Genomic DNA, 26,049 nt, shown 5'->3' on the forward strand with positions numbered 1-26,049 from the left:
GAATGCCAGGGCTTTTTTTGGCAAATTTGTTGGTTTGCCCTTAAAAATGTAAATGAAGCCTAATATGCATTTTATGAAGCTAATTTTTTGCATATGCTCTTACTACTTATGGGTATGTTATACCGTGACAGATAATTAAAAACAAAAGCTACACAAAGCACAAAAAATATAAGGTGCAAGTGTAAAAAAAACCACCCGATAGATGGGCCCCTGGCACTCTATGCATATATCCGATAGATAAGCCTGCTGGCACAATAAGGGTTAAGTAGTCAGTAGTTTCAAAATTTAGACATTCCACAAAAATCCATTGAGAATCCATAGGGAAACTCTGCATGGATGGCAAGAGAGGACCTTGGGTTCTGAATGAAGTTTATGAGTGTGTGAAGTGTTGGGAGGGTCAAAAAGTGGGTCTCTTGTTGTTTCTATGGATTATGGATGGCCCCTTGTGGCTTTCATATCCATGCCTGCACCTGTTTGTGAAATGCATGGCCTTGTTTTCTCAAAAAGCTAGATAGTCCTTGCATCAGTAATAATTCATAACCATGTTTTTATTCTTTCCGTAATTCTTCATTACTGTATGCTAAATTACTGTCTGAGTTAATTTTGCATTTTTCTCTTAACTTGATTTGATTTTGTTAATTTAATTGAATATGGTTTTGCATGATTTAAACTGAGTTGAGTGATTTTTGTTAAAGATCTTATTTTGGAACTTAATAGCAATGTTACTGTGCTGGTATTAATGTAAATGAACTCATGATAGATAATAATGTTGTTGATAAAACCCTATCTTTAACTGTTTCTCCGTATTTTTTGTGATAAGTAGATATTTACAATACTTTTACTTACCCCCTCAAGATGGTTTATACTCTCTTGAAAATCTTAACTTTCCATGTAACATTCTTGTCTGATAGGTCTGGCATATTCAAAAGAAAAATACTCAGAATGGGATTTTTGTGAACCAAAAGGACTGCAATACTAATCTCCCAGTTGCTGAAAATGTTAGAATGGAAAAGCAGGATGCTAATTCAAGTTTGAAAAAATGAGCATACCTGGAACGATTTTATTTGATTGACTCGACTTTTATCTATTGGGAAGATAATAGATGCTAACCGGATGAGAATTGCACTGCCTTAGCTAAATGCCTAGCCCTTGGAAGGTTAACATCCACTCTGCCAATTCAATCTAAAGACTGGTTTCAGTGATTATTCTTTCATCTTTAATTGTCTTGCAGTTTTCTTTTGTGACATTTTCACTTAAGCCCCAATTTGTAGGTTAACTTATTTATTTCCAACTTCTGGTGAAACTACTATTTACACCGTATAGGACTAGTCATTATTGCATATTTTTTACTTGTGATACTTGGTAGGTAATATGAGATGCAAACGGCTTGTAATTGTGTAATTAAGCTTATGAAATGCTGTTTATATTCTTGAAGTAGGGAAATAGTTAGTTGTCCAAATACTATCTAGCATATCCCATATATGTCTTCGCGTCTATTTTTCACTAAGCTTTATATAGTGTATAGCTTATGGAAAATATCTCAGAGGTCAATATCCTGAATGATGTAAGTATATGTGTACACTGTATTTTTGTCATTTTATGTAGTGTGTACACAAATATAAATCTTGCATTACATGCATGCACCCAATTAACATGTTACTAACCCATTCGTTGCAGTTGTGAATCATTTTAGACTAAATCTAATGTCTCTTCGTAAATTATTTTAATTGTCAATGGCCAGCAAAAGCCTCTGCAACTCGAATGAATGTCCATGTTACATGTTGTCAAACATTTTTGTGTCATACTTTTGGAAACCACTGAAAACCTAGCTTTTAAATTATAAGAAGGCCAAATAAATCAACAAGTATAAATAAAATGGATGACTACTTTCATTTTTTACATGCAGAAATCCTAAATGAGCACTTTATTCTGGTAAATCATAGAAAATTAGCTAGATTTGTGTTTTCTAGCATTGTGACAGAAAGAAATAGTGTGTTTTTAATCTGTGAGAAGTTTTTTTTTCAAAACTGTAGTATTAGAACAAGCTACTAGATGCTAACATACTTACTCTTTCTATGTCCTTCACCTATTTTCAACCCTTCCTTTAATCCTTTGCTGTCTCCTCTGAACACCTTGTGATATCCTCCACTTCAAAACAATAACCTTGCCCATATCCATGTCTCCTTCGCAATTAATGTGTCCAAACACACACTGTATTTAATGGAATTGAAACCTGCCTTTCCTCATGATAAAATTCTTTCCAAATTACTCACCATGCACTCCTGAATCCTTTTGTGTACTATTAACATGCAGCCTCCGAGCCAAACCTGCTGAAGGTGCGTCTTAAGCAAAGAGTGATAGAGCGGCGCTGTAGCCCCATCGTCCGACGCAAGGAACGACTTCTTGGCAACCTCAAGAGGAGGTCACAGCTTGCAAGTACGAATTTTTTTAAATGTCTAGCCATCATGCTCCAGATTGGCTATATAAAAACAATAATTTTTGGTGACCTCTTTCACTGTATTTTTTTGTTCATCCAATAATTTTTAAGTCAAGACTATTTTTTCATGCTCATAACTTTTGTTTTACACTGTGGAAATGCTACTCTTACAACTACGTGTATGACTTATCAATGAGTTATAAAATTATGATTTGGCAGAGTAGACATCAATTGATTATCCACGTATGGAGGTATTTATGTAGGATAATGAGTAATGTTGAATTTTTGTGGCATTGAGGAACTTAACAGATAACACTGTGTGCTTTTTTCATGTATTTTGTGCAATATATTTTACTATGAAAAATTAATACTCCCAGTGTCAACTTATGAAATGTTAACATGAAATGTTGGTTTGACGTGTTTCTTAGCTTTGAGAGGTAGTATAATCAGCATGTAAGATGAGTTTTTGTTCATTAACTATTGTAGCTTGTCAATGAATGGCTTGATAATCTCTTCATAATGATTTATTTTAGTGCATTGATTTATAAAATTCTATCTTTATTATTATCTGAGAGAATATTTTAGGGGCACATGGCTCATATGAGGAACATGTTTTTCTCTCCACATATTTCTTGAGTGTCAGTGCGTCATAATACTAAAAAAATTCTCTGGAACTTATTCATTAGCTTCAAGTATTTATTTCAAATTATAAATCTCTGAATTCATTTTCAATATTTTGTTGTAGTATCTCACCTTTCCAATTAAATTATTCACGACTTGTGTATTAATTTATTTTATGTATGATAAATTTAAGGCTGAGTTAAATTTCAGACAACCTATGTGGTCTCTTCAAATATAATTTTCCATTTTATGGTGCTTAGGGAACTTATAATTTGGAAATGAACTTGTGTTCCTTAGTAACTTTGTATTTTTCCTTTCTCCCAACTTCAAGCTGCTGCTGGGGGTGTACAGACCACTCAGCCAGGAAATGGGACCACACCTATTATGGAGGTCAGTTCATACTATTTTGGATATATCATGACTTCATGCGATTTTTTAACATTTTTTCGCTTGTACTACGTGTAATAATGTTATTAATGCTCAGTTCTTCCATCTCATGAAATTTATCTTACAGAATTAATTTTTTGTGAAAATTCTGTTACCAGATGTTAGAATTCAATGTTTAATTTACCTTTAATGCACCATTTAACTACTGATCAGACATTATACATTGGCTGCCTTCAGACTTGCTGAGTGAGAAGATTACCTTTAATAATTTTATTAAACTCTGATGTTTTTTGTGGAACAATTTGTGAGCAGATGAAAGTCATGGCACTTATTTGAAATGATAAAATTTATTTCCACAATTTGAATTCCTTCTGTAAGCTACACAGCCCATACTGTTTTGTTGGCATCCTAGCATTTGCCTTGTTATTCAAATAACACTTCGGGCCCTAAGTTTGAGATGGCCTGTGCATTGGTCTGTTGACAGGTTTGTTGCAAGAGTGACGTGAGTATAGAAGGTGCAGCTGTGGGCAGGGGGCTAACACCAATCCCAAGGGTTTTTAACATTTCTGAAATTGAGTATAGGTCAAGTTGGGAAATATGGGGCTTCCCTACAAGAAGGGAAGAAATTGAATTATGTTGGACTTGGTTGGCACAGAACTATGAACACCTTGGTTAAATATAATCTGACGTTCACCTCATTGACCCCTGATGGGCACAAGCATGGGCAGACTTTTGCAGGGGTCATGGGAAGCCTTTAGTTTGTCCAAAAAAAGTACGAAACCTGTACATTCAAGTACAATTGAAGTAAAAATATCGAAAGTTTTAATAAATTATAGTCTTACATTGTACTCAACATGTTGCGTACGGATGACGAGAATTTTTGTCATTTTTTTCCCGAACGTTCCGGACGGATTAAGAAGATTCTCGTCATTTAGGCATGTGAACCTCAACAATTTTAAAGCGTATGCTTAAACGTACTTCCGAATACGCTTTAAAATTGTTTAGGTTGACGCGCCTAAATGACGAGAATCTTCGTCATCCATCCGGAACGTTCGGGGAAAAAATGACGATAATTCTTGCCATCCGTACGCAACATGTTAAAGTGTTGTTTTCAGAGGCAAATTGAAACTAATTTTCCAGGAACTCTTAGTGGGTATGGAATACTCCCCCACGTCTCACTGGGGGGTGTTCCATAGCCCCTAAACCCCCGGCAGGATTGCTACCCCCTCCCCCAGCATAATACTCTATACTTCACCGATGGGCAGAAGTCCGCTTACTCTTCCTTATATTTTATATTCCTGAAATAAATTCCAAAATGTGGTGACTTATTAGCCAGTGCCTCCCCTCTTCCCTCTTTACCACTAAGTTTGCCCTTTCTCTCTTCTCCATTGACATTCACGTATTTTTTTTCCATGGCAGGAGGGAGGGACATCGCCATATGGAGGCCCCTTGGGTGCAGGCAACCAGGGTAGCATTAGTGACCTGTCTCTGTATAGCAGCCCATCCATGCCAAACATATCGCTTGGAAGGCCACCAGTGCCTCACAGTTCAGCGGTAATGATCTTTGTGTTGCTCTATTAATAATTATTGATACAACTGTTCCAAATTTCTTTTCCAAAATCTGAAGTTATAAAGCTCTTTTTTTTAGAATACCTTTAGTTTCTTTTTATGTTCTTCTTAGGATATTTACTATGACTGTAAATTTTTATGATTTTATCATTGAGGTTAATGTACTAGGATATATGTTACTGGCACCAGTAAGTTTCAATTTTATTTATTCCTTTCTTTTATTGGTGAAATCGTAAAACAAATCCATGGTCAACATATTGCTTACGAAGAACCAGGTGTACAAAAATTCTAAACTCAATATATTTTGAAATTTATCAATATAATTTAAGTAGTGGTGCCTAAGGGCAGACTTATGAGTATGGATACTATTTCTGAATCTCATGTAGCCGGTTGGATACTTATTGTATTAATATTTATGTAATTCAACCATTTTTATTATTGTAAATTTCTTTTAAAAATGTCTGAAATTGGTATGGCTAAATCCCTTGTCTCCCAAATTATCAGGAGAGCATGAAGCTGGCCCCTGTCTCTGAAGCAGAAGTGAGGGCTGCCTTCACTGCTAGACTTGGCATGCCACTCACTGGTCAGATGATGCCAGGCACCATACCCTTCTATCCAACCCTTCCTGGTGAGTTTAATTTTATTGCGTCCAAGGTGATTTTGATGACTTTCTTTTAGTTATTCATGACTCAAAATGATGTAATGGTATTTAAACTATGCCTAAAATACTGGGGTGACTAATTAAAATTAAATGATAATCTCCTCTGTGCCTTCCTATGGTTTGTTGATGTTGAAATTTTCATAATATACTGTGATTTTGAGCCTTCATTGCAGTTGACATTGATTCTGATTTTGTATAGCATTTTCTCACCTGTTCCTGGTGATGATTGTGCATACTGTAGATACATATTTCCTACCTAAAAAAAATAGGAAATTCTGTCCTGGAGATGAATTGTTTTACTCTTTCCTTGTGTTCTAACGATCATGTAAAATTGCTTGCGTGACTATTGCAGATTAATATTATTGGCTCATGTGAGGTTTTCATTCATATTACATGGGTTTGTATTAAGTTATGTTATACTTTTATATTCACAGTTATAGAAGCAGAGTATAGCCCTACTTCTCCAACTTACATTCATAAGCAAATGCAGTCTCTGGAGCAGGCCTCCAGGGTTCCGAATTTGCTTCCTAATATATACCAGGGAGTGCCACCTATCACTGACACACAGGTGAGTCTCCAGAAGAGATATATATTTGTAATAATTATGTCCATGAAAAAGGTTTTTGTTGTATTGATAGGAAGGGCGAAATGGGGACAGTTTGACCTTAGGTCACCGAATTTAAATGTTCAGTGGCTGCCCTTCACTGCAGTTTTTATTTCCGGCATTAAATTTACAGGCCTATTCTTTGCCTGCTGGCAAAAAATGTTTTTGCTTTGAAACATATACGTAAAATAAAATATTTAAATTATCGTGCTCCTATTTTTAACATTAGTTTCTCGTTCCAAAATTATCAGACTGCAAACTCAGGTGTCCAAAATTTATATTTTGCAAGTCTCAATCAAAGTTGAGAATAAAGCATCTGATTGTAAGGCCCTCAGCAAGAGTTGGAAGGTAAAAAAGCATTATCTTAAATATGCTCAAATACGATATGTACGACATTGTTGTAAATCTTGTATTACATTATTCGTTACTCTATAAAGAGGTAATTTTCATTCAATAGATTTGGAATTGGAAAAAAATGCATCCTAACTTGTGTTCTTGAGTTCAGAATAAGTCTTTGCCTCATGAGTTAAAACAATGATGTGTAAACAGAAGCTGTGAATGCAGTTTGATGGACACACCTTAGCAGAGAGACTTTGATGTGAGCTTATTGGCTACTAACTGGAATAAGGACAAACTCATCTTTGTACGAACAGTAAAATTCCCTATTACTTCATATTTTTCTTAAATTAAAACAAAATACTAAATACTGTTACCCTAGTTAATTCTCTCTGTATTTTTTACGCTATGTTTTCAAACTACAAAGAGTCAAACAATTTGTCATAATGTAAAGAAGCAAGCTGTAATCTCTCATTGTATTACAGTAAGTCCTCGACATATGAACAAGATGCATTCCTAGGCCTTGTTTGTAAGTTGAATTTGTTTTTGAGTTGAAAAAGCTTCGGAAAGTGTAGTTATTCTACTGATTTCAACACTGAATTGCAATTTTGCATTAACTCACCATGGTGATGAACTGATCTTGCTCCTTGTGCAATGATGTTGAAGCCGAAAAAATTTTGCTGCCCGCAGGAAATAAGAATGAGCACAATGCTGAACAGTTCTTGACTTCTTTATGGTGTAATTGATTCTTAGTGTACACTGTGCCCAAAGTGTGAGTTCCTCTACACCACACTGCATTTCATCGGCCAACCTTAAGGCACCAAATTTGAAATTTTGGGCGCACTTGAATTTTTTGACTGTTAGTACCATAGAAAGTTTGTAAGTAAAATGTTCATTGGTAGAGGCCTTCTGTAAAAGAGCACGATGTGTTGTTGAAATTTAGTCATTTGGTTAACTTACACTATTAATAAAAACCATAATTTGTTGGCAGTACAGTGGTAATTGCTAATTTCTCCTCCCATTTCTTTTCTTAGCTTAGATTTCTAAGCTCCGTAACCTCTTTTCCTTGGCAGGTTGCGCACGCCCGCCTCCACAAGCAGGGCCACCGTCCACTGGGACGCACCCAGTCGGCCCCGCTCCCTCTCGGCCACCCAATGCTCCAGGGCGGTGGGGGTCCCATTCCACCCCACCCGCTCCACCCCCACGTCCAGAACCACCACGGCCATCCACTCCACCCCCACGCCCACCACCAGCTGCAGCAGCACGCCCTACCCCACCAGCTGCCCTCGTCGGCCCATCCCCATCCCCTCTCAGCCACCTCCATCCCCCACATGCACCACTCCCAGCACCCAATGGGGCCCCCGCCCCCTCTCTCCACGGCTTCGTCCTCGGCCTCCTCCTCCCCATCCTCCTCGCACTACGAGGAGTACCTCTACGATCGTCCTCAGCTCCAGCAGCACCACGGCGGTCCCAGCACTGCGGCTCAGCAGGAAGCTGCTCACAATTTCCTCAAACAGGTCAGTCTCGTATGAAATCGTTACAGGCTTGACTTGGCAGATATTGCGGGTGACTCCCGTAAAAGTTATCACAGCGGCTAGTCCCGGTATACTTTAAACTAGTCAAGAGCGAACACCTCTACGTGTTCTATGTCCGGGCCTGCTCGACTGTTGCTGGACTGCGGGGCATCATATGCCCTGCAGTCCAGCAACACCTTGTCCGGTAGTGTCCGCAAATATCCACAGGGAAGAATGACGCCTCGGTAGCCTAACTGGCTAAAGCACTCGACCGGAAATCGGGGGAATCTGGGTTCGAATCCCGGTCAAGGTGAATAATTTTTTCTGTGGATTTTTCGCACGATTGGCAGATATGCTGTCGATGGCTAAGTTCTAACAGCACGTATCTCAAATTCAACCAGTTTGAGATAGGTATCTTAAACAAAGTGCAATAACATTTAAAAAATAAAATACAAGCAAAAAACAACTCTTTGTTTGCAAATGAACGCTTCTTTTTCAGTTTTATGAACTTTTGGTTTTTAATTTCGGTGTACAAGTAAAAAAAATTATCGATTTTTTGCTCTCCTGAAAAGTTGCTATTTTTGATACGTGTTGTTAGAACTTAGTCATCGATATCCATAATGAAACGTAAACTTCAGATGGAAATTTCCTCTTTTTAATATAAAACTCCAGTACTGTCAATGGTTTCCACATTCTATCTCATTTTCAATTTTTCCTTGATAATCACACAGAATGTCGAAACCGTAGTCTTTAGTGGAGTTTTAAACTAAAGAGTGGAAATTACCATTTGTAGGTCAGTCTCAGTCATCTTTCATTCAATTTTCATGCGTAGTTGGTGTATGCCTCATATTTTTTCTGATTCTATCTCTCTAATGTCAGTTCTGATGCATCAATTTTTTATGGATTTTTATTTTAGTGATTGATTAATAAAAATACAATAATTTTATTATTCATAGCAAGATGGATAAACATTGTAAATTACATGATATTAGTGTACCTCATGAAGTTCGTGTAGTCATAGTTGCTATTTTTTAATGCATTACCAATGAGGTGTCTGCTATCCAGGTCTGCCCATCTATACCTTTTTTAAATACCCCCAAAGTTTATTTCCCTTACCCATTGTTTTTCTGTGGCACAATTTGCAAGTATTAAGCATAATCTTCAACCAAATTATGAATAAGCAGTTTTAAGTATAAATATAATGATTTTTTGATAGAAAACTAAATATTAATAAAAATGACAACAATGCTGTTACAAATATCTGGTTTTAACCAGAAGTACAACATGTATCTTGAATCATGCCACTTGTAAGGTATTCACTTCTGTATTTTTGCTGTTGCATTGTAGTTGGCTATATCAGATATCTGAACTGAAACTGTAATGTGGGCAATCTGTACTGTAATGCTTAGAAGCTCTGAAGAGTAAATACTATTAGTAGATTTTCTTAAAGACAACATTTTTGTCATTGTATTTAGTTGTAGAAGTATTATTTTTGGTTCAAAACTACAATTTCCAACTCATTTCAGCAAATTCGGCAGACAGTGCTCACTCGTGCTGGGACCAGAGGGCAGGCTGCAGGTCAGCAGAGTCAGCTCCAAACTCACCAACAGCATTTGGATGAGGCACATGAGGTGGAGGAAAGCGTAGCCGAGGTGAGAACCCTTCTCCTTCCTTGCTCTTCCATGGAGCTGAAATTGATGCATAAAGTTAAAAACATTCTTGTCATAAATATTAGCTCTAAAAATATTACAAATTCACCGTTACAGTACTCAAAATTTCATATGCAGGCAGTCCCCGATTTTTGCACACAATGCTTTCCTGAAAACATTTACAAAAGTTGAATGTACGAAAGTCGAACCATTGAGTTCCATTCTAATTAGGGGTTATGTTCCAAAAGAGCAAAGTATGCATAGTTAAATCTCATTTTTTGTGCAGATTTTATTTTTATTAACCAATGTTTAATAATAAATTAATAAAATTTCTCACATTATAAAATGTCTTTTGAAAATATGCAGAAAATGCAAAAAAAAGTTCAAAAAACAAGAACTTTTTTGAAGGTATGAAGTGAAACTTCCTCTCGGTGTTTAAGTTGATATTCCATTGTATGCATAGCCTAAACAATATGCCTGCATATTTTATAGAAACTTGACAGTTTTTTGTCGTAACAGTGCAGAGTGCTTTTTAATTCATTCAGTTCCAGTCCTCATTTGTTTTAAAATGAAATTGTTTTTCCCATTTGTATTTATTCCAGGTTATTGATCTCACAGAGCGCAAAGGGGAGAGTGAAATGGCTCAGCAGCAGAGGGACAGGGAACAGTTTTTGCAGCAGCAGAGAGACCTCATGATGAGACACACACTGCAAGTCAGTGAGGGTGAGCATTGTGCATTGCATCCATCGATAACTGCTCTTTCGGACCTTTTTGTTTCTTTTCTATAGATTTCCATGCATGCAAAATAGTGACTACTTTGGAATGGCAGACTTGGAGGGAGTTTTGGAAAACAGAGCCTTTGCATCATCTTGTTGGCCTACATCTCATTCTGTAACTACTGACCATGGGAAATCTTTGTCTTAACAGTCCATCCTTTTTATTTTGAGTGTGTGATTTTTTTAATTAACATCCATTGTCGTTTTGAATGCTCTTTTATTAATGCGACCTCTCTAAATTTTTACAATAATTTCTGTAGCTGTTTTCTTTATTTTTGAGTGTTTTATTGAATTTATATTCGTACTTGTAGCTGTAATGTTGAATTGATTTAATTTGCTTCACAGTTTCTTTAAATGCCTGTGATTTTATTGGCAAAGCGGTGTATTCTCATAATTTAAATGCTTCAATATTTATTTTCAAATGCTTCTCTGTAGAATATAAAATAGTTTTCGATTAAAATTTTACGCCGCCTTGAGTTAACGCAAAGATTTTCCTCTGGTCACCTCCTCCCCCTTCATTTGATTGCATTGTCAACCCCCCTGCTTTGGGCCCAACAATTTCGTAATATTTCATGGCATGGTTCTGTACTTGAAGTCTGTCCAACCTAACAGTTTTAATGCATTGCCACTGAACTCAGAGGCACATTTCCACCCTTTACCCCAGGATCGGCCTTTACCCCCCGAGGGACCCACATGGCAAGGCCCTTATCCAGGGCACTTTCCAGCCCCCTTGTGGCTCTGACGGGGACGTGCCAGCCTCAAGAGGCTGTGGGGAACTCCACCGGGAAGCCGGTCGGTGGAGGGAATGGGAGGGGAACGGGCGTGGCCTTTGACGGTCTCATGCTCAAGCACCAGTGCATCTGTGGAGACAACTCTGCCCACCCTGAGCACGGAGGACGGCTGCAGAGCATCTGGGCTCGCCTGCAGGAGACAGGCTTGGCTGCGAGGTGCGAGAGGTTGAGGTCCAGGAAGGCCACCCTTGAGGAGTTGCAGTCTTGTCATAGCGAGACCCATACTCTTCTCTTTGGTAAGATGTGATTTCATTTGGTGTTGTTTTCCATCTTGAGTGAACGCTATTGTGTCTTTATGTAGGAATTCCACCATTTCTTGCCTGTTTGCACCAATGGATTCAGGATAGGGACTAGGGGGGTGCGTTTCTACCACGTAGGCCAAGCTGTGGCCTCTCAGTTTATTAACACATTGCGTACCGGGGTATTTAAATTCCTAGGAACGCCGAGATTGGAAATATGTGTCTATTAGGGCGTAATGGTTTAAACATGGTTAAAAAGCTAAAGTTTAGAATATAACTTTACCCAATCATACGTTATGATGAATCAATTCATTATGAATAACGAACAACAACTGAAAACTTACTAACGAATACGTATTGTACGCTTTAAAATTGTTTAGGTTGACGCACCTAAATGACGAGAATCTTCGTCATCCATCCGGAAAGTTTGGGAAACAATGACGAGAATTCTCGCCATCCGTACGCAACGTGTTAATGGTGTGACTGTACCGGCGTGTTGAGCAGTTTAGTGTTGGGGTTATAAGAACTGTGATAGTGAGGAATGGGGATAAGTTTTCAATTAAAGTAACAATTTAAGATACACCACAGAATACATTTTGAACTGACTCACAAGTTACAACAATTAACAGATGATGTCATCAGAAGTTCGGGGAGTTACACTATTGATCCTGATGCTATGCAGTATGTAAACTGTGCTCCAAACATATGTTGTGTGGCCTTTCGGAATCAATATTGACCTCTACTATTTTCAGTGAATGCCTGTTCAGTACTGCAGGCAATATTTCTGCCAAAAAAGAATAGAATAGAGCCATAAAGGGTTAAAATGTCGAATTTTTAAAATTAAAGCCTGGAGAAAGAACCAGTGGCTACCTGATGTAATGTGGCATATTGGTCAATCATGCATTCTTTAACTATATGTTATTTAAACTTTTTTGTTTGAAAAATAAAATTATTGAGACGATCTTAAGTTTCTTGCAGAGCTTTCCTGATTATTTACGTCTTTAGTGAAATTATTTTCATTTCTTTCTTGTGGTTGTTCATTTAAATTTGCCATTAGTTCAAATAATAAGAGTTCATCCATGGAACAGGTTATCAAGAACTGAGAACCAATGGGGGAGAACCGGGCCAGTACCGAGAACCGGAAAAAATTTTAGAACCGACTCATCCTTAATAATAATTTTTTTGCCCAGTGGACACAATAAAGCATAATAGAATCATAATGAAAGTGATGTAATTATTGAATTATCATTCTTGTTTCCAACACCCTTATTTTTGATGACTTCTATCTCAGTTATGTGGTATATTTTCCTTCAGTGTACCAGTGGAAAACTTTCCATTCTTACCCCTCATACATAATTTTCTCATCCCATTCATTAATCAAGCTTCTGATCTCATCTGGATCTAACTTTTCAGCAAGTTTTTATTCTCAGAAAAGGTAGTTACAGTAATCTTCAAAGTAATCGATTCAGGTTGCCAATTATGTTTGGCCCTTGCTGATATAATATTTCTTTTTCTCATCACCAAAATTTGCTAAAGTAAGCAATTATTATTCTGGATTTAATTTCGAAGCAGTTATTGACATTAAGAAATATGTGAATGCATCTTAAATAAATAGACATAATTTTCTTATGCCTTGCTATTTTTAAAATGAATAACTTTAAGAGATATTGTTTTATCTTGTTTCAGGTACAAATCCACTAACTCGTCAAAAACTGGACATGAGTAAGCTTGCTCAGTTGCCACTCAAGAGTTTCGTAGCTTTGCCATGTGGTGGCGTTGGGGTTGACTCTGACACCACCTGGAATGATCAACATACTGCATCAGCTGCTAGAATGGCTGTCGGTTGTGTGATAGACTTGGCATTCAAAGGTAAGTTTGTACTGTCGATGTCTTTTGCAGAAAATATTAAATGCGTTAAGCTAGATGATCACAGGTCTTCTTCTAGCCAGCACGGATCACAAAAGTTCTCACATACACGTGCCTTCTAAATGTATTGACTGGTACACCTCCTGTCGAAAGGAGGCTCTGTGTTAGCGTTGTGGAGGCCAAGTGGAGGTGCAGAATAGGTTCCACCATATATAGATAGCGGTGGCTAGTAAGGATGTTGGTACTGCCATTTGTTGACCAAAACAAGAATAAAACAAGCTGAAGTTATAAACCAGCCAGCACAAGGTATACAGAATTATGAGTATTGCAAGGATCTGCCAAGGATAGAAGGATATCGGCCATATAAGTGCCTCATTGCATTTATTTCACCTCCTTTAAAAATTTGGTGCATGATAAATTTGGCAAAATGTTGAACAATAAAACGAAAGTCACAGTCAGCACAAAGAACCAATCTCTGATGCTCTGATTCATAGACCTCTAAACTGCCAACCAGGCTAATTGACTTTATGATAGGTGAGGCAGTTAGCATGCTAGCTGTCACGACAGGCATTTAAACTTAGAACTTAAAGAGCTCGTGAATTCATTGTAAAATTTAAATTGTAAACATAAACCATTCTTTCAATGCACATGATTAAAGCTTATTGTACTCAGTGAACTAGTGTTTCATGATCTCATTTGCTTTCCAATAAGTCGTGGAGGTCATAAAAGCATCACTAATGTGCTATTTTTTTAATAATACTTTTCTTATATTTTCCACACTTCACTATTTAACACTAAAAGTTATTTCCAATATGTATTTTAAAGGAATGCCTTGCAATTCACCTTGGAAACTGTTGTACTGTTATGGTGTAATTGAAATACACCTGCACCATTTGAAATCGTTCTGGTGCATGTCTTTTATCAGACAACCAGGGAGCCTATGAGGGTTTATTGTTCCCCTATGTAGCAACACTTCCAAAGTGTACAGAAAAATTCATGTAACAAAAAACAAGTATATAAAAAATCATCGTTGATTGCTATGAGATCTCCTGTGTTTTGGGAAAAAATGCTTGAATTGCCAAATACTTCTTCAGTATTGTCAACAATGAATTTTTATTTGCAGCTGCTTCTGGGGAGATACGCAATGGATTTGCAGTGGTGAGACCTCCTGGTCATCACGCTGAAACATCTCAAGCCATGGGCTTCTGCTTCTTCAATTCCATTGCAGTGGCTGCAAAGCAGCTACAGTTGAATTTCCACTTGGAAAAGATTCTAATTGTGGATTGGGTGAGTTCTTGTCTGCCACTTCTTAGTAAAAGACATTCCATATGAATTTTTTTGGTTCATGTCTCTTGCTGCTGCTGTCCATGTGATGGTGTGAATGCCATCTCATTTGAAGTGGTTATATTTTCATACAATTTTTCCCTATGCAGAAACAATTAACCCTTTCACGCCGGACCTTGGTTCAGGGAAATTCTTCCTCAATACGAGTCTCTTGAAAGTTTTCTTTACTCCCTTGTACGAAGCGTTTTCGCGTCAACTGAAGGCAGTGGTTCCCTCCCTAACTATTTTTGGACCTAACTCAGAGGGCGCCGATCCCTTTCCTCGGCCTCTGTCCCAGACCCTAGAAGGATTAAAAGCCCCTTCCTAGCACGAGTTCGCGGTCAACTGGCTAAAATGTTAATGCAAAATATATGAAAATATTTGTTGCTCGCACTGATTTTTTTACATTGAAAATGAATTTTGTGTTTTTTTCTGAGCGTGCAGAAATTTTAAACGAAGTTCTAACGTTGATATAGACGGATTTAATGTATTTACTAGTTGTTCTATAACTCCGTTGAGATTAACGTCAGAATTTAGTTTGAAATTTCCATGTGGTCAGGAAAAAAAGATGAATACATTTCTAGCATTGAATTTCAAAAGTAATCAACAAGTATTTTTTTGGAAAACACACTGCAAATAACAGTACTTGACCGCATGGAGAGGATAGTAAAGGGTCGACCTGAGCGGCCGAAGATGGGATTGGGCTCGTGCTAAGGCGGATCGTGAGGGGCGACCGCATCCATGGGTCTATTGTGCCCGCGACGGTCACTTTTTTCGGCCTGTGCCGCACAGGGTTATTCATTGGTTAGGGTAAGAACATTCAGGACGCACTGGTGTGGCATTCGTTTTTTAGGGAAGAAAATCCTCGCCGCATAGGTGAGGCATTCGGCGCGAAAGGGTTAATGATTACACCACTGCCTCTTTCAGGAAATATTATGCATCAATATAAGCCCTAAATTATGGTACAAGTGGTAAATTACAATGATATTGTGTGTATTTTTTCTTAATTTTGTTCTTTTATTATTTATAGGACGTACACCATGGCAATGGCACCCAGCAAATGTTTTATGATGACCCACGGGTCCTCTACCTCTCTATTCATCGTCACGATGATGGGAACTTCTTTCCTGGTACTGGTGGGTCAACTGAGGTACGTAATTTCCTATTACATATATCATTCCAATTAAATGATTCAGTTTATTTATGCTGTCAAATCTGAAGGCATTTAACGAATGGATCTTTGCATTACTACTTGATTTTTTTCCGGTAGCATGAAAGCTAAAAGTGCATAATGCAAAGTATTTTTTGTGTATTTAAGCTTCCCTATTCTCATATTTATGCCATTGAGTGAGAAAGTATTTGTGAAATTTTGGGTTAAAGAAATTACGGTATCTATAAAATAGTTGGATGCCTGTATTCATTGTAGAGACGAATGTCATTCTCTCATATTATCTTTTAATGTCATTTAAGTGAAAGAGATAATAATTTACTTGCAGTATTGCCTAAATTTACAAAAAGTTGAATAGGGTACTTATGTTGACTGTTTAATGGGGAATTTTATTGTTTTTGACAATTAGTGAGTTCTCACTTACAATTGGATTTTTTTTAAATTTTGAAGTGAGATGCTGCTAGTTTGAGTATTATCACAAGTGATGATATTATTTAACATGTTACCTCCTCTTTTTTATCCTAAAAAAATAGGTTGGTGTTGATGATGGTGTGGGATTCAATGTAAATGTACCTTGGTCAGGTGGAATTTCTCCTCCAATGGGTGATGCAGAATATCTGGCTGCCTTCCGATCAATTGTAATGCCTATTGCCAAGGTAATTATTTTCCTTCTCCTCGCAGATTTTTCTTTGACCTTGTCAATTTAGGGATTTTATTACATGCATGTCTAGCATAATTGGAACTGGTGTCAAAGGTTTTAGAAACTTCAAAATCAGTTGCCAATAATGGTATCTAAGTTGAATTTCGGAGTTATAGTCCAGCCGGCGAGAGTTGTCCGATGGCACTTTAAAAGGAGGGGCAGAGAACCCTGCGCCAACATGGTTTGCAACCAATCGCTGTCCCCCAAATGCACCTCACACCCTTGCCTAGTCATACAATGTTGCCACATGCAAATGAAGCACTGAAACAAGGCTGAACCACCAAAACAAGCCCTTTCTGCGAATCGCCAAAACAAAGGATTCTTCCTTTGGACCCTTCACGCTTATCGTCCCTTCTGGCTGCTTTCTCCATGGAACCCTTTTGTTTACATGTGATGTGGGCGTTTCGCTTTCTTACCTGGCAACCTTGCCCCCTACCTCTTGTAGCTGTCAACGGACAACTCACAGCGGTCGGACTGTAGTCTAGTTGGTTTATCAGTGTTAAATGTTCCCTTTTCTATTTCAGGATTTTGCTCCAGAGATCGTCCTTGTGTCTGCTGGATTTGATGCCGCTGCTGGCCATGCAGCGCCTCTTGGAGGTTACAAAGTGTCTGCTGCTTGTTTTGGATACATGACACAACAGCTGATGCAGCTTGCTGGTGGAAAAGTAAGTGTTGTTAAGCTCCCTCTTCATTTTCCAACTGGCAGATGTTAAAACTATTGACATTATTGTAGAAAAAAAATTGCGAATTTTCTCAGTCTATAACAAACGAAGTCCCTTATGTCAATTATTTTTCTATACCCACAATGAAGAAGTGATTGCTGTAATGCATTATTTCACAATTAAAAGTACATAAATACATACTTCGTATTTACCCATAATATTAGTGTACATCCAAAATAAGGGTACTTATAAGTTTGCAGTTTAACATGTTGCGTACTGGGGTATTTAAATTCCTAGGAATGCCAAGATTGGAAATATGTGCCTATTAGGGCGTAATGCCTTTGGTTTAAACATGGTTAAAAAGCTAATGTTTAGAATAAAACTTTACCCAATCAAACGCTATGATGTATCAATTCATTATGAATAACGAACAACAACTGAAAATGTACTAACGAATACGTATTGTACGCTTTAAAATTGTTTAGGTCGACGCGCCTAACTGACGAGAATCTTCGTCATCCGTCCAGAACGTACGGGAAAAAAATGACGAGAATTCTCGCCATCCGTACGCAATGTGTTAAGAAGTAGTTTTTGCGGATGCACGTGATTCATTGATCACAAAAGCGCTTAAAATAGCTCATTGAAAATTTTCATAAGGACTTTTTTCTCTAATATTTTGAACCAATAAAAAGTACTATTCATGAATGACATCAGCCCCTGTGAAAAAAATACCAAATACGAAGCCTGCTTTGCTTCACCTCTTGCTGTTACATTTAAGTGGGTAATCAGTGTAGAAAAAGTCTCCAAATCCGAGACACAGTGAAAGCTTAGTGTAGCGAGTGCTCATTTACCCGGAAAATCTCTGGCTGTAACAGGTGCTCATTATATCAGAAGGTGAAGGATGAAGCCACTCAATTCCCATATTCGCCTTTACCCATCAATTTCTGTAATAACAGTGCTATTTAACAGAAGAATACGATTGCCTTTGCCATAACTGGATGTGTGCATAATTTTGAAAATGAGATATCGTAAAAGTATAGGTGTTCATTTCTTAAAATCACAAATCCGTGGTCATGTTCCACACGATGTGGGGTATGCTTCCTTCAACTTTAACTTTTGTGGGGTTTTGCTGAACCATTGTGGGCTATATAGAAGTAATTGTCATATTCATTGGATGCAGTGGCACAGCGAGGGGGGGGTTTTGGGGGATAAACCCTCCCCCCTCCAGAACTCAGAGCAATTTAAAAAATTAATCCATTTTACTTAATTGAATAAATATTACTTACAGGATAGTGTAAGGATTAATAAAATATATCGCAGAAAGCCTTAAAACTCACCATTTTGAACCATTTATCTTAAAAAATTTCTGGAGGAGGGCAACCACTCCTCCGATATTCCATACCCCCCAGTATTATTCGCTCCTAAAATCCCCTTAGCCTTAATTACTAGCTAAAATAGCCTTAGTTACTAGCTACATGCCTGATTGAATACTTATATCATGGGTAAATACCAAGGTATGTAAATACATATGAAATTACATTTGAGCAGGTAACTTAATGAAATGACAGAATAAAGACATTAGCTACTGATAAATATGACACATAAGATTACTAGTGATTCCATTCCTTGAGATCAATTATGTGAGTGTATTTTTTTCCTCAGGTCATTTTGTCGCTGGAGGGAGGATATGATTTACCTGCCATATGTGATGCATCACAGGAGTGTGTGAGGGCTCTGCTGGGTGATGAAATAGCGCCACCCAGGGAGGAGGAGTTGAGGAGACCTCCCTGCCAAAATGCTATTGATACACTGCAGAAGATAATCGCCATCCAGGTAAATAATTTGTAAATGTACTTTCCACAATAGCCTCATAAAAGGTAAAAATTATCAGTCCTCTTCATATGTCTCTATCCCAGTCAGCACAAAAGATACTTTGGATGGAAATAATTCTGGTAATTTGGGGAAAATTTACCCTAGTAACCTTTACTCTTTCTTTACCATTTTATTACTCGCGTGGAGAATTGCCAACAGTGAAGTGTAAAAAATATATAGTGAGGCATTTATTTAATTGTGTGAGGTTGAGAAAAGTTTAAAGTAGAAAAGTAAAGTTCAATATATCCACAGCGAAACTGTAGTGATATTTTCAAATTATTTTCGATTTAATTTTGCAAATAGTTTCGCATTATGTACACGCTATTGTTGAAAGGCTATGGTCATTAACAAAAATTCAAGTACTTAAAAATTACCAGATTGTTTTCAGAAATAAATAGATAAGAGTACTACCGTATATCTCCGAATATAGTCCCCCCTTTTTTTCCAAAAATGGCCGCGGAAAAGTAAGGGGGGGGGGACTATAATCGAGTGTAATCCAGTTTAGCATACTAAAGGTGACCATAAAGTTATAAATAACGGCATAATGGCTAATGTTCTCGTAGTCTTTCTATTTGAGTATATTTATGAGGATTATAATCGGAGATATTAGTAAATACTGCCACGTTTTACCGGAAATTTAGACAATTTTTACCACAAATGTTGTAAAGATACGATTCTTCCGATTCAAATAGCTTATCGAATATGCGTTTTCATGGAATCCATCGGGTAGCCGTTAATTTTTCTTGGAAAAGTATTGTTAGAATAATTCAATCGACACTGATCACTTAATGACGCAAAACAGTAAATAATTAAAATGAAAACTAAACACACACTATCATTACATCAATCGAACACTGGAATCGAATCAATAGTATATGTACCCGTCGCTCATTTAATAGTTACACGATTTAAATAATTGCGAAAAATAAACAGATAAAGTGAACCTTTCGTGACGATTTAGCATTTCATTGCGTCCGTAGCTACTATACGTCCGTGCGGTTCGTGTTTACAACCACTGCCTTTACCGCTTTCACAGAACAAGAATGCGCAATAGGTGATGCATTTGTTTCTGAAAAGGCGCAATAATCGACGACTTTAAACCAAAAGCGCCGGCATTACTGCATTTGATCGAAATCCAGCCACTCAGCATTGAAAGTGTGATCAATTTATTGAGGAATATATTCAATTCGCCAGGGTAAGTAGGATCGATAAATTACGTCACATAACGTTTCGCAATTATTTCCACGATATTTTCTTTATTAAAAATAATTTTACGTTCAACAGTGAGGTGATGGATCAAGTAGAAAGATGAGGATCAATCCTGCGGCAGATTAGAGGCCATCAAAGACGGAGTTTCGATGCCAATTTAAAAATAGCCGTTGCAGAATACGCCGTAAATCATAGTATTCACAGCGCTTGCAAAGTGCTAATACATCGCGGAAGTCATTTCGGGGGTCTCGATGCGGCAGATTCAAAGAATTAGAGGAAAATATCATCGAATTTGTGCGCAAATGCAGAGCAGAAGCTCTTTGTGTAACTTATGCAATGATTCGCGACGAGGCATTGAAAATTGATATAATTTTTTTTCAGTTTTAATGTTTGTTGGAAAAAGTTTATTTCTAAATTTTATTACTTTGATATTTGTAAGTCCTGTAGTTTAATTATTTTGCTTAGCAGGCATTTGATGGCAATATTTTTATAATGTTTATAATTTATTTAACACAATTTTATTTAGATTTCCTAAATTCTTCAGGTCACTTGGATTTGTGATGACTTGATGGGTGTGTTACACTGGATCTAAGGAAGTTTCAGGGCCAAATGCAATACTGTTTATGGGATTTAAGTTAAAGCTTACCCTGGTGAAAATGAACTGTTCGATTAACTGTTCGTAAGCTGTGCATGTACTGTGCAAACGGTTCACAAATTTCCTGGGCCGTTCATGAAGTGTTTGGGAATTGTTCGCACGCTCTAACCTGGTACCCACGAACAGCCCATGAACGGAATGCCTTGTGCACGGCTCCTGCACAGTTGGACATATTAATCTTATTTTTCCTCCAAATCAAGTAAATATTTATATTGTAGAAACTTTACATCCTTATTATTCCCATGAAATGTGTTTTCTATGTCATTGAAATACATCCAATTAGGTTCATATTTACTGTGCATGTTATTTAACTTGTTTCAATATTCTGTAGAACGCTTCATGAACAGATATTCTAGTTCTGCACATCTCCTCCACAGTTACTAAATGAAATAATTTATCCATGATTCACTATTTTACATAATTGATGATCATTAACATATCATCATGAATTAAGGAAAACAGCCATCATTGTGTTCATAATTTTCTAAGCAAAATTAGGATCAGATATGGACTTAAAACTTGAAAAATTTCCTGGGCCGTTCATGAAGTGTTTGGGAATAGTTCGCACGCTCTTCCAGCAGCAGGGGCGCAGCCAGGAATTAAGGCTGGGGGGGTTTAGGTGCAACAAATACCGGGGTGTGTGAGGGTATGGAATACCCACCAGGATAAGCGGTAGGAGCGAGATTAATAAATTGCGGAATGAACGGAACGCCTTGCGCACTGCTTCTGCACAGTTGGACATGAACGCTTCATGAACAGATTATTAAATTCAATAGCCCAGCCCATTTCTTCCACAGTCACTAAATGTAAAATTTAATTAATGCTATTCGTGATTCACTATTTTGCATAAATGATAAGCATGAATTACAAGAAACAGGAATGAGTGCATTATAAGGGAAGACATTTAAAATTAGGGCTAATATGTTCAAAAATTCAAAAGTGCTTTAACTCCGTGTGAATGTTTATGCTGAGTTATTGGTGAAATGAGCAAAAATTGCCAAATTGGTATAATGAGGGTAATATATATTCACATTGACAGTTTTAATAAAAGTGTTAATATATTAGTACAAATGTTTTGAGGTTGCTATGCATTTACAACAATAATGAGAGCAAAGTAAATAAAGTGGTGAATGTGTGACTTTCAAATACAATCCAGAGCTTGTGCAATAACTAAAAGTACTGCAAATAACCCCAGAAGCTTGAAAATCTTAATTCCCAAAGACTTGAGAGCTCTTCCTGAACAGTTAAGTTTCATTGGTATGCAACACTTCAGTTCAGCCTAGCTACAGTTTGTAAACATATCTACCACAGCTTCCTGATCAAGTACTGGTATTACCTATTAAATGGATTTCTTTTTCTTGACCTCAATTATTTAATGATGATTAGCGTCTTGGTGTATAGGTCTGAGAATGATATACAATTGTTATGAATAATAAAGGTTGCATACCTGGTGAAATTAAATTGTTCAAGAACCATTCCAAATGTGTGACACAAAATGTTCAGAAACTGTAGCAGAAGTGTTCATGAACTGTTGGGGAACCGTTCTTGCGGTGAATTTTGGCCCATATTGAAGTGTTGCAAACAGTTCAAATAAGCTGTTCATGGGGTATTTTCCTGCTGTTCATGAGTTGTTTTCAGATGTTCATGACACATTCTTTTAACTTTACAGGGAGTGTTTACAATTATACCAATGATGATTAATGTCTTGGATTGTAGGTCACAAAAAATACATAAAGAATTCAATTGTACACAAATGTATAAGAAGAGACAAGAATTTTGGCATAGTATGTATGTAAAATTGAATTCTTTTTACATATATTCTTTTATTGTAACAAAACATGGTAATAACCTTTCATTCCTTTATGCATAGGCTGATTTAGGGGGGGGGGGCATGCCCCCCCCCCCCTAGACGCTTGAAAAATAGACAAGATATTTAGTATATTTTTTTGTTTAATTGGGAGTCTAAATCATTTACCTAATTTTATATTAATAAGTATTTTGTTAACATAAAGAAAATATATTGTGCAGTAATTTTTCTACGTATATTGTTACCCATTAAATCTCAAATATGAGAAGACTGTTTGCCTGTCACACCCATGTGCCCCTGTCAGAAAAATATCCTGGATCCGCCCTTACCTTCATGTATCAATTTAATGTAACCATTATCATTCATAGCCCAGAATAAGGTATAAAAGGAATATATCGAAATGTTGGTAAACAATTTTGCATATTATTCTTACAATTGTTATTTACACAATTATTATGGTCAGACCTACACTTCGAGATGTTAATCATCATTGGTATTATTGTAAACGCTTCCTGTACAGTTAAAAGAATGCTTCACGAACATCTGAAAACACCTCATGAACAGCTGGGAATTGCCTGCTGAACAGCTTATTGGAACGGTTTGTCACGGTTCAATGGGCCAAAATACAGTCCGTGAACGGTTCAATAATAGTTCATGAACACTTCGGGAACAGGTTCTGAACACTTCGTGCAACGCTTCCTGAACGGTTACAGAACACTCCATGAACAGCTGAACACCTCATGAACAGCTGGGAAACACCTGCTGAACAGTTTATTGAAACGGTTCGTCACGGTTCAATGGGCCAAAATACAGTCCGTGAACGGTTCCCGAACAGTTCATGAACACTTAGTGAACAGGTTCTGAACACTTCGTTTAATGCTTCTTGAACGGTTCATGAACAGTTAATTTTCACCAGGGTATATATTGACATTGTTTTTAGTCATTTCGAAATCAAAAATATTAATAATTTGTGAATGTTTAAAAAATACAATAGCCTTGGATACTTAAAACATTTTCTCATTTCTTCATTACATCTGCTTAAGGAACTATAAATTACTGATACATGCAATGGATCACAACATGTTTTAGGTATAGTTATTTTGTTGTGATGGAAAATATGTGAACAGATTTGTTCTTAACCTTCACAGAAAATAATAGTTTTTATCGACTCTAGAATTTTAACTTGCTAACCACAGAAAAATTGCCTTCCTTTGCATTTTAAAATTTTTCCCAAAACCGAGGTCTCAAAATTGGGGGGGGACTATATTCAGAAGGGGACTATATTCGGAGATATACGGTAATTTTCATTGGATAATTATTTTCGTTAAAATAATTTTATGAAAGATCGAATTCACATCTTGACGGTTGGCTATATGGATCCTCACCTGCGATTTGCCACTAGTGGACCGTAACGTTGGCTACGAGTGAGCAAATAAACAATGAAGGAGGAACATGAACGCGACTGCAAGTGCCGAAGTAACGTGCCTGGCCATTATAATTTCTAGCTATTACTGGAGCATGAAGTATACTAAACTAAGTTGCCTGATATAATGCTGAAAATAGTTGAATATAATTCAGTGAAAAATTTAACCTGAGAGTTGCATCACTTCTTCTTGTGAAGCCATGGTGACACAATATATTGTGTGCTAGGTATATATACTTTTTAATAACCAATATAACTGAAATTTGGTTTCCTCAACCTCTGCTAAAGTATAGCGCTCTTTATTTATTTTTAATTTGGAGTAATTTCGTAATGTGACTGGAGTTTTATTATAAAAAAGGAATTTTTTGATGTCTATTAAATTTTTCTAAGTAAAAATGTGGTAATTCAAATGGTAACTGTCATTGACCTTTTTCATGTTGCTGAAGTAAAAATTAATGAGTAATGATAATGTTAAAATTAGTGAATAATTTGGAACAAAATTGACCATTGGAATGAGGGAAGTAATGAAGATGCATCGGTGGCTCCTATGTCCTTCAGATAGTTCATTTTTTTAATGGGATTAAGTAGACTCCTTTTTCCTTTTCGACTCAGCAGCTAAACGTATTTAACTTATTTTTATTGCTATCACAATACCATGTTTGGTTGGATCTTTATGCTTTCTTAATATATCTGATTACTGTGGTAATTGTGACCCTATGTCTTGGGTTATGAAGTATTTGCTTTTTTTTTCTTTTCAGACTCCTCACTGGCCATGCATCAAAAGACATGCCCATACTATTGGCTATTCAGCTATCGAGGCTGCTCAGAAGGAGAGGGAGGAAGCTGAGACAGTTACTGCCATGGCTGGCCTTTCCATGCAGCAGAGGGCAGCAGTGGCTGGTAGCACGGTGGGCTCAGTCAACCAAGGTTCAGCCATCCGAGCTGCCAATGCTCCATCCCCAAACAGCTCGTCAACTGGACCAGTGTAAGTGTTTCAACCGTGCCCTATTTGTTTCTATGGGAATTTTTTCATTTATGCTCCATATTTATGTAATTCAACAATGGGTCATATTCTGCGTGCTAGTTAGTTGATGGCTGACATTTTTGTGACTATTTTGTCTTTATACTTGCCTTAGAAATTCAGTCAACCTCCAGAAATCAACATTCGCGTTATCAGTACATATTCACCATGCACTGTTGCCCTTCTACTTTGCCGGGTGATGAGTTCCTTTTATTTTATAGATCAATTCTTTTCTGGGTGAACATGCATACTGTTTTCATGTTAAAATGGTGGAATTTGGCATAATTGAACTCTGTTGTTGCATTTTTGGCACCTCTCATACAAAATATTTATTCCATTGAGTATGTAATGCATTAGTGGGTATAGTCACTGTCAACTGCTCAATATTATTCGAACTGAATGTGACCATTTTCAAGTTTGTGTCTACACTCTTCTGTTGAATTCATGTAGTAATCTTAAGCTCCTTTGTTATTTTGGACTCTTTTGGATAGTATTAGCTGCTCTGGGCTTAGTTATTAGTCTTGTAATATTGGGCTTAGCTATTTTTCATTGTAATTACATTTTTCTTTAAAACTATTCATGTGTGTTGAGAGGCTAATAGAGCTTCTGTTACATGAAGTATTTTTAAGTGAAGAAGTAAACTTATTTTTGAAGAGCTGATGATTTATCTTGCACCCCTGTTTGGCAGGAGACTTAAAGGTATTACAGTAGATTCCGGTTAATTGGGACATATCGGGACTTATGCACTTTTCCCCAATT

The 26,049-nt window shown here is 37.1% G+C and overlaps 1 protein-coding gene across 6 annotated transcripts in view; it reads left to right on the forward strand.

The window, feature by feature from the left end:
• The window catches only part of LOC124159288 (histone deacetylase 4), a 539,951-nt gene that overhangs the window by 509,288 nt on the left and 4,614 nt on the right, over window positions 1-26,049 (forward strand). For 4 of the 6 annotated variants that reach the window (XM_046535002.1, XM_046535003.1, XM_046535006.1 and 1 more), the window contains 16 exons: window positions 2,314-2,436; window positions 3,390-3,448; window positions 4,865-4,999; window positions 5,519-5,642; window positions 6,110-6,243; window positions 7,650-8,132; window positions 9,656-9,781; window positions 10,381-10,501; window positions 11,219-11,581; window positions 13,271-13,453; window positions 14,574-14,737; window positions 15,804-15,923; window positions 16,475-16,597; window positions 17,166-17,306; window positions 18,966-19,136; window positions 25,028-25,254. In XM_046535002.1, the coding sequence (XP_046390958.1) occupies window positions 2,314-2,436; window positions 3,390-3,448; window positions 4,865-4,999; window positions 5,519-5,642; window positions 6,110-6,243; window positions 7,650-8,132; window positions 9,656-9,781; window positions 10,381-10,501; window positions 11,219-11,581; window positions 13,271-13,453; window positions 14,574-14,737; window positions 15,804-15,923; window positions 16,475-16,597; window positions 17,166-17,306; window positions 18,966-19,136; window positions 25,028-25,254 (2,797 nt within the window). The remainder of the gene's footprint in view (window positions 1-2,313; window positions 2,437-3,389; window positions 3,449-4,864; window positions 5,000-5,518; window positions 5,643-6,109; window positions 6,244-7,649; window positions 8,133-9,655; window positions 9,782-10,380; window positions 10,502-11,218; window positions 11,582-13,270; window positions 13,454-14,573; window positions 14,738-15,803; window positions 15,924-16,474; window positions 16,598-17,165; window positions 17,307-18,965; window positions 19,137-25,027; window positions 25,255-26,049) is intronic. The other 2 variants (XM_046535004.1, XM_046535005.1) reach the window with 2 other exon arrangements.

Source organism: Ischnura elegans, chromosome 5 (genome assembly GCF_921293095.1).
Source record: "Ischnura elegans chromosome 5, ioIscEleg1.1, whole genome shotgun sequence".
Lineage (NCBI taxonomy): Eukaryota > Metazoa > Arthropoda > Insecta > Odonata > Coenagrionidae > Ischnura > Ischnura elegans.